We start from the raw sequence: 9,698 nt of genomic DNA, 5'->3' as shown, positions 1-9,698 counted from the left end.
TTGTTTTGAATCCCAATCTCTTTATTTTTGTTCTAATTCATTATACAATCACTGGTCCACTTTCACTAATAAAATACAAGACAGTTTTCTTTCTGATCAGGACAGGAAACACTAGTCAACAAGGTAGGAGACAACATCTCGGAATGAAGGATGGAAAGCTTCACAGCGGCCGCTGTTCCTGCCAATTCCACATCCTGCTGTTTACCTTGGATGACAGCCAAGCGCCTCATAAAAAAGAAAATAGTCACGAGTTTGGTTTTAACTGGACAGGTTCCCCCCCACCCAGCAGTGAACATAGTAAAGTTGATCTGCCTATATAACTTAATATACATTTCTCATCACAGAGCACCAAATAGGAGATATATACACGGCTTGAACAAAAATTGACACCTCAGATTAAAACAAATGTACAACACAGAAGCCCAAACAGTATTAGGCCATTTTTATACAGTACATTACTTCTATATACTGTGTGTGCTCGAAGGCAATGCCATTTGCCCTCAGGAGATAGCTTTCAATTCAGGGGGTTATTTCATAACAGGACCCATAAGTACAATGGCCAAAACTGCTCCGATGTTACAAAGACGACACTGGCACCCCTGTGCCTTTATAAAATAATCTAGTATTGCAGAACATCTGTACAAATTATACCTTTGGAGCAGGTGTACATACACTTTAGAAAAAGCACACATGGACAGTGCCGCTTCACTCCATTCCCTGCAAACTATGCGCCTGGGAACACACACCGACTGCAAATAGGCCCACTTACTAAGCCATGGTAGAGGTTTCTTTCACAGCTCCCAGTGCTAGGAATTCTATGAGAGTCAGAGCATTTAGCGCTCCGGGCTGTGGTAGAGACCTCTACCACAGCTTAGAGGAGGGTAAGTAGATGCAGCGTTGCAGTGCGTCTGCTTATTATGGAGGACACCCCCCAACCAATTTTATGAGCTAATTTGCACATAGAATATATGATCTCTACACCAAATACACTTTATAAAAATTAATCACTCAGGGCCTGATTCTAAAAACGGTGTCTCGATTGGTGGGCGTCCTACCACCATCTAAAAGACCAATTGGGATGCACTGTATATTTTTTTAAATTGAAGGGGCAAAAGACGTCTACACTGTAGGCATTGTTTGTGCACGTACAGAGGCTGGCATAGGCACTTCTTGTAGGTACAAGTCACATGCCTTAAATGTAGGCCTGAAAAACGATGCCCTACATTTAAGGAGTCTGTAGAAGAAAACAGACGCAATACTGGAAATGATTCACACACGGCAGGCACCGTTTCCAGAGTCAGGCCTTCAGTGTTTAAGGTGGATGCTTGCCAATAATTATCATTAAGTATGTTCTGAAAAACTAGAGGCTGGGGTGGGTGAGCAACCTCCCTCAAGGATCGATCCGATAACCATTAGTCTAGAAAATCTCCCAAATTAAACCTAAAGAAACTAGAAGGTTTGCACAGGATACACATCAGGGCCTGAAGTTCAATCTGCCTTAAAGTCTTTTCCACTTATGGAATTAGGAGCCGCATCACTGGATAAAGCAGGAATGATAAAATAAAGTCCCTTAGACCTCTGCTATCAAAAGCTGGGAAAGTACACACAAAAAAAGGAACAGTTAAGAATTAGGTGGTCAAACCTCAAGAAAAAGAATAAAAAAATTAAAAACCAGAGCTTGGACAGCTGGAAGCCTACGATGAGCACTTGCTTTGCTGTTTACTTAGATCACAATGAAATTTTCATCAATTTGAAATTTCAACAAGCCAGGGAAGAACTTTGCATGCTGGGAAAGCCCAAATGACCTCATTCAACCATTTGGGCTTTGGTGAGAGCCATAACTCCTCTAACACATGGGTAAAGACAGACCTCTGCTGGGCCCTGAGGAATTGCGTTTGATCGGGATTCTGTAGCCCTTTAATCCATCCTGATCTTCTGATTGGTCATCCTGTAGATGATGCTGTCATAGCCAGGATCCATGTTCCAAAGGTTGTACGAGATGACAATCACTGCGATGGCCAAGCCAATCATGAGCCAGAGAATAATGTTAAAGACTACAGCATAGTTGAAGTTGTAGGGGTAGGCCAGGTTATACAAGTTGTCTGGAGTATTCTAGTCAGTGGGAATGGAAAGACAGGCAAAAATTAAAATTTTGATGTATTTAGGGTCACAGAAAAGCTAAACACACAATAAAAGGTACACATCAGGCTCTCAGTTATAACAGAGTAGGATATCATTAAGTTTGTTTAGATCTCAAACAAATATTTAGCCCTAGAAAGCTCAACCATAATTGAAAGACTATTTCCAAAACCTGCTAAGTCCATATTAGTTGCATTGGACTTGAAGGCCTTATTTCCAAAACCCTCTGTGTTTGTGCAGAGTGGAACCTGCAGCTGACATTTTGGGCCCTATATCCATGTGAACCACTAAGAACATAAGAATAGCCTTACTGGGTTAGACCAATGGTTACATCAAGCCCAGTAGCCCGTTCTCACGGTGGCCAATCCAGGTCACTAGTACCTGGCCAAAACCCAAGGTGTAGCAATATTCCATGCTAACGTGTCTTTCTCAATTACAGACTATGGTCTTTTCCTCCAGGAACATGTCCAAACCTTTCTTAAAACCAGCTACGCTATCCGCTCTTACCACATTCTCTGGCAATGCGGTCCAGAGCTTAACTATTCTCTGAATGAAAAGAAAGGAGAAATTAGGTTCTTACCTGCTAATTTACTTTCTTTTAGCTTCTCCAGACCAGTAGAGGTTAACTTTACGAATGGGTATATATCTAATCATGACCAGCAGGTGGAGACTGAAAACAAAACTTTGGGACAGTATATCCTAGCCCCTCCTCTCTATTTCCCTCAGTCTGCCGAATAGCCAAGCAGAACCAAGAACTGGAAAACAACAGAGAGAAAAAACAATACTCCGAAAGGAGTAACAAATAACAAACCCAAAATGCTGTTGGAAAATGCAGAGGAGAAATTCCCGAAGGAAGAATGTCCCCACAGCTCGCCAGCTAAGCCAGCCGAGCCACAGCCGCTGTTCTTCAATTCTCCCCGGCCCTAGAAAAATACTAGAACCCGCAGCAAAAACCAAAAACTGCCCGCGCAACAGCCCCAACAACAACAACAACAGACAGGGTGGGGACCTCTACTGGTCTGGAGAAGCTAAAAGAAAGTAAATTAGCAGGTAAGAACCTAATTTCTCCTTCTTTAGCACTCTCCAGACCAGTAGAGGTTAACTTTACGAATGGGACGTACCAAAGCAGTCCCTCTCACGGGCGGGACCCCCGAAGGGCCGATACCAGTACACGTTCACCGAACACCGCGTCCCGACGCGCCTGCACATCAACCCGATAATGACGAACAAAGGAATGCAAGGAGGACCAAACAGCAGCCTTACAAATATCCACAGGAGGCACGAGCGACGACTCAGCCCAAGAAGCCGCCTGACCCCGAGTGGAATGAGCCTTGAGAAACTCCGGAACAGGCTGCTGTTTCAGAAGATAAGCGGAAGCAATCGTCTCCTTGATCCAGCGCGCAATAGTAGCCTTAGAAGCGCCAGCTCCCCGACGAGGACCCGCCAGGAGGACAAAGAGATGATCGGACTTCCGGAATTCCTGGGTCCGCTGCACATAAGAACGAAGGACCCGACCGACATCCAACTTGCGCAGCTGCCGTTGCTCAGAAGAGCCCTCCCGACCACCCAAGACCGGGAGAACCACCGATTGATTGACATGAAAAGGAGAAACAACCTTAGGCAGAAAGGAAGGAACAGGCCGCAAGACGACCCGCTCCCTAGAAAACTCCAAGAAGGGAGCCCTACAAGAGAAAGCCTGCAGCTCAGAAACACGTCTAGCAGAAGTAATGGCCACCAAAAAGACCGCCTTCAAAGTAAGGTCCTTCAAAGAACAGACGTCCAAAGGCTCGAAAGGCGGACGCACCAAAACAGAGAGAACCAGATTAAGATCCCAAGAGGGAACCGAGGGCCGTAGGGGAGGCCTAAGCAACTTGGCCGCCCGCAAAAACCGAATCACATCAGGAAGAGCCGATAAACGCTGACCTGACACTAACCCTCGAAAAGCCGACAGGGCCGCAAGATGAACCCGGAGAGAAGACCAAGCCAGGCCTCTATCCAGGCCATCCTGCAAGAACTCCAGAATGTTAGGCAGAGAAGCGCGAAAAGAGGACACTCCCCGCGCCCGACACCATTCCTCAAATAGACGCCAAAACCGCACATAAGCCCGAGAGGTAGAAAGCCTCCGGGACCCCAACAGCGTAGAGATCACCTTGTCTGAATATCCCTTCTTGCTAAGGCGACCCCTTTCAAGAGCCACGCCGTAAGACAGAAGGGAGACGGGTCGAACATGGGAATGGGACCCTGCATCAGAAGGTCGTCCGAGAGAGGCAGAGGAAGAGGATCCGCAACCAGGTGCCTCACCAGATCCGCATACCACGGACGGCGAGGCCAATCCGGCGCCACCAGCACCACCAAACCTGGATGGTAAACAATGCGAAGAAGCACTCTGCCCACCAGCGGCCAAGGAGGGAACACATACAACAGCCCCTCCGTTGGCCACTGCTGGACCAGAGCATCCAGACCCTCGGCCAGACCGTCCCTGCGACGACTGAAGAAGCGGGGCACTTTGGCGTTGCCACCCGTGGCCATCAGGTCCATCAGGGGCTGCCCCCAAGCCTGCACTATCAACTGAAACGCCTCGGCGCCGAGACACCACTCTCCTGGATCTAGGAAGTGACGACTGAGGAAGTCTGCCTGAACATTTTCTACTCCGGCTATATGAGAGGCCGAGAGGTCCAGCAGATGGGATTCCGCCCAAACCATGAGCAGAGCCGCCTCCTGCGCCACCTGAGTGCTCTTGGTGCCCCCCTGACGATTGACATAAGCCACCGCTGTGGCATTGTCCGACAGTACTCTGACCGACTTGCCCAGCAACAGGGAGTGGAAAGCCAACAGCGCCAGACGGACCGCTCTGGTCTCCAACACGTTGATCGACCAGGCGGCCTCCTCCGCGGACCAGGTGCCCTGAGCTGAGTGACCCAAACACTGAGCCCCCCAACCCAGGAGACTCGCATCCGTCAGGAGCACCGTCCACTGCGGGAGATCCAGACCCACCCCCTGAACTAGGTGAGGGGTCTGGAGCCACCAACGCAGACTGCAGCGCGCCAAGCCTCGCAGGGGAACCGGAACATCCATCCCGTGCCTCTGGGGAGACCACCTCCGGAGCAGAGCATACTGGAGAGGACGCATGTGGGCTCGCGCCCACCTCACCACGTCCAGGGACGCCGCCATCGACCCCAAGACCTGGAGGAAATCTCGCGCCCGAGGACACCGGGACGCCAAAAGCAGGCGAATCTGAGATTGCAATTTGCTCACCCGGCCCTCTGGGAGGAAGACCTTCCCCAAGGAGGTGTCGAACAGCACCCCTAGGTACTCCAGACGCTGAGCCGGGACCAACCGACTCTTGGAAAGGTTGACCACCCAGCCCAGCGACCGGAGAAACTCCACCACCCGAGCAGTAACCCGGGAGCTTTCCTGCAACGACTTTGCCCGAATTAACCAGTCGTCCAGGTAGGGGTGTACCAGGATGCCCTCCGACCGCAAGGCTGCCGCGACGACCACCATCACCTTGGTGAACGTTCGAGGAGCCGTGGCCAGCCCAAAGGGAAGCGCACAGAACTGATAGTGCCGACCCAAGATCGCAAAGCGCAGGAAACGCTGATGAGAGGCCCGAATGGGAACATGCAAGTAGGCCTCCGTCAGATCGAGAGAAGTGAGAAACTCCCCCGGCTGAACCGCCAGAATGACCGACCGCAGAGTTTCCATACGGAAAGAGGGAATCTTGAGAGCCCTGTTGACCCCTTTCAAATCGAGGATGGGCCGAAAGGTCCCCTCCTTCTTGGGCACCACAAAGTAAATGGAGTACCTGCCCGTGCCCCACTCCGGAGGGGGCACAGGTACAACTGCCCTGAGATCTAGCAAGCGCTGAAGGGTCTGGCGAAACGCCTGCGTCTTCACAGGAGTCTGACACGGAGAAGCGAGGAAAAAATCCGGCAGAGAGCGGGCGAACTCCAGGGCATAACCGTCCCGCACCACCTCCAGGACCCACTGATCGGACGTGATCTCGGCCCATTTGGGGAAAAATTCGCGCAGCCGGGCCCCCACCGGAACCAAAGGGGGCTCCGGCAAGGCGTCATTGCGCAGGACGGGAAGCGGGGGAACCGGCGGAGGGATTCCCTGCCCCCCGACGGGCCCCCCGAAAGGGCTGCATGCGCTGAAAGAACCGACCCCGGGAAAATCCCGGAGACTGGAAAGAAGCAGCCCCACGCCCAGGGCGACACTTGCGAAAATCCCGCAAACGCCCCCGGGCCGCACCCCCCCGAGACGCCGGGCGGGCACGGTCCTCCGGCAGACGGGGAACTTTCGAGTCCGACAAAGTCTGAATCAACTTATCCAAGTCCTCTCCAAACAAAAACGACCCCCGAAAGGGAAATTTAGTAAGCTTAGCTTTGGACGCAGCATCCGCCGCCCAAGCGCGCAGCCACAACACACGCCTTGCGGCCACGCCAAAAGCCATAGACTTAGCCGAGATCCGCACCAAGTCATATAGAGCATCTGAGAGGAATGAGGCCGCCATCTCAATCTTCGCTACCTCCTGATCCACCAGAGACCAGTCGTCAGACTCTCGATCCAAGACCCGCTCCGCCCACCGAAACACGGCGCGAGCGACCAGTCCCCCACAAATAGCCGCCTGGACCCCAAAGGCAGAGACCTGAAAATTTTGCTTAAGGATGCTCTCCAATTTGCGCTCCTCAGAGTCCCGCAAGGCAGAACCGCCCTCAACAGGCACGGTATGCCGCTTGGAAATTGCCGAGACCACCGCATCCACGACTGGCGAAGCTAACGTAGCCCGATCCCCTTCCGGAATGGGATACAGGCGAGCCATGCTGCGCGCCAGCCGAAACAGCGTCTCCGGCGTTTTCCACCGCTCCAGAATAATATCCCGAATATCCTGATGCATAGGAAAAGAGCGGGAAACGGAACGGATCCCCCGTAACAGGGGGTCCCCCACACGCGGAGTCTCCGGCGGCGCGTCCTCAAAACGCAAAACCGAAGAAACCTGCTGAATAAGGTCAGGCAGCTCATCTTTCTGAAAAAGGCGCACCACGGACGCCTCGTCACTGGAGAACGGGAAATCCGACAACCCGCCGCCAGCTTCCGTCCCCTCCAGAGAGTCCTGGAACTCCTCAGAAGGGTCCAGGTCCTCCTCCAGACCGACCCGTTCCTCCGACCACAAATTCTCGTCCCACGACACCCGCGGACGCTTGGACAAGGGAGGCGGCGGAGGGGACGTCACGCCAGACGAAAGAGGCAAAGCCGCAGGGAGCGCGGAGGAAAACCCACCCCCCGAAACCCCCTGGGCGCAACCGGGACCCCCAGCCGCCTGAAAATAGGCTCTGCATAAAGAAAAGAAAAATTCAGGAGAAAAACCCCCCGAGGGTCCCAAGGGACTCCCTGCCACAGCAGGGGACCCAGCAGAACCTTGCCCCTGCATAGTCAAAACAGGGGGAAGGTCACCTGAGGTGGAAGACAAAATGGAGGGGCCAGACAGAGAAGATGGCGGTTTTCCCGCCAAAAAAGCTCCCTCCATAGCCTGAAGCGGCTGAGAAACCTGAATAGTCTCAGCCGCTAAAGCAGGCAAGCCGGCATCAGCTGTCAAAAAATCAGCTGAGAGGGAATCCTTCGGGGAATCCCTCCGTGGGCGGTTGTGGAAGACCGGGCTTCCCCACTGCTCCAAGCCGACTCGCGAGGCACCATCGGCGGGGAGCTCTGGGCGCCTGCAGCCGCTGCCGACGGAGCTCCACCACCTCACCGACCCAAACCGCCGAGTTCAGGCCGACCGCGAGTGCCTCGCGGCTGGACTAAAATTGTGTCCTACTCCCCCGGAGAAGGGCACAATTGCTCCATACGCGACCTAGCTATAAAAAAGTGCTGGTTACATGAAAAAAATACAGTAAAATACTGTTTTCTTAAAGGGATACAACCCTCCAGACCAGCACTACCTCAGGATTTTTTTTTTTTTTTTTTACAGAACAGACTCCACAGGCTCTCAAAGCAATATGCCTTGCTTGATTTAGGGGGCAAGGGATACTGCTGAGGCTCCTCTAAAAAAATGTGGGGAGGTGGAGGAAGTGGGGGGAGGGACCCCGCTCGTGACCCGCCAGGTTTAACACCCCCGAGGTCGGACGAACCCCCAAACAGAGTCCGCCCAAGCTCCGTCCGGCTAAAAACAGGGACAATAAACCCCCTAAACAAATTCCAACAGCCCTACCAAGGGAGATGGGTACAGATCACTCAACACCTGCTGGAGACTGAAAGAAGACTGAGGGAAATAGAGAGGAGGGGCTAGGATATACTGTCCCAAAGTTTTGTTTTCAGTCTCCACCTGCTGGTCATGATTAGATATATACCCATTCGTAAAGTTAACCTCTACTGGTCTGGAGAGTGCTAAAGAATTTCCTCCTACTGGTTTTAAAAGTATTTCCCTGTAACTTCATCAAGTGTCCCCTAGTCTTTGTAATTTTTGACGGAGTGAAAAATCGATCCACTTGTACCCATTCTACTCCACTCAGGATTTTGTAGACTTCAATCATATCTCCCTTCAGCTGTCTCTTTTCCAAGCTGAAGAGCCCTAACCGTTTTAGTCTTTCCTTATTCGAGAGGAATTCCATCCCCTTTACTATCTTGGTCGCTCTTCTTTGAATCTTTTTCAGTGCCACTATATCTTTCTTGAGATAAGGAGAACAGAATTGAACGCAATACTCCAGATGAGGTCACACCATGGAGCGATACAGGGGCATTATAACATTCTTAGTCTTGTTAACCATCTCTTTTTAAATAATTCCTAGCATCCTATTTGCTTTTTTGGCTGCCACCACACATTGGGCGGAAGATTTCATCGTATTGTCTATGATGACACCTAGATCCTTTTCTTGGGCACTAATCCCCCCAAGGTGGACCATAGAAACCTGCAACCGTGATTCAGGTCCTAGTTCCTGGCCAAAACCCAAGGAGTAGCAACATTCCAGCATCTCAAAGAATAACAAGATTCCAGAACCCCAATGAGAGCAACATTCCAGAGCTGAGATTGTGATGTCATAATACCTCATTCCACGGTGCTTCACAGCCAATCTCATCAGTGATGATATAATGGCTTAAGAACAGCCATACTGGGTCAGACCAATGGTCCATCAATCCCAGTAGCCCATTCTCATGGTGGCCAATCCAGGTCACTAGTACCTAGCCAAAGTGTAGCAACATTCCATGCTATTGATCCAGGGCAAGCAGTGGTTTCCCCTATGTCTTTCTCAATAACAGACTATGGACCTTTCCTTCAGGAAATTGTCCAAGCCTTTCTTAAAACTAGCTATGCTATCTGGTCTTACACTGGTGTTTCCCCCAACTCTTCTGAGGGCCATTTGAATGCTTTTCATGTAGAAACTGACCTGCCACACATTGTTAATGTAGGTTTGCCTTGGGCGTGAAAAAGTTAGGATGACCCTTACCCAATGAATCAGCACTGAAACTGTGAATTAATCTGCGCTCTAGATTTAAGTAAACCGCAGAGAGCGGTACACAACTGGGTTAAGAGCAGATAGCGTAGCTGGTTTTAAGAAAGT

At 51.1% G+C, this 9,698-nt stretch overlaps 1 protein-coding gene across 1 annotated transcript in view; it reads right to left on the bottom strand.

The window, feature by feature from the left end:
- The window catches only part of ATP6AP2 (ATPase H+ transporting accessory protein 2), a 72,066-nt gene continuing 62,368 nt past the window's right edge, over window positions 1-9,698 (bottom strand). Inside the window, exon 9 of the mRNA XM_033949445.1 lies at window positions 1-2,112. Coding sequence (XP_033805336.1) covers window positions 1,918-2,112 — 195 coding nt within the window. The 3' untranslated portion in view covers window positions 1-1,917. The remainder of the gene's footprint in view (window positions 2,113-9,698) is intronic.

The sequence above is a fragment of the Geotrypetes seraphini genome, chromosome 6, assembly GCF_902459505.1.
Source record: "Geotrypetes seraphini chromosome 6, aGeoSer1.1, whole genome shotgun sequence".
Classification (NCBI taxonomy): domain Eukaryota; kingdom Metazoa; phylum Chordata; class Amphibia; order Gymnophiona; family Dermophiidae; genus Geotrypetes; species Geotrypetes seraphini.
Note: the sequence above shows the minus strand (reverse complement) of the source record. Positions and strands in the feature narration are given on the sequence as shown.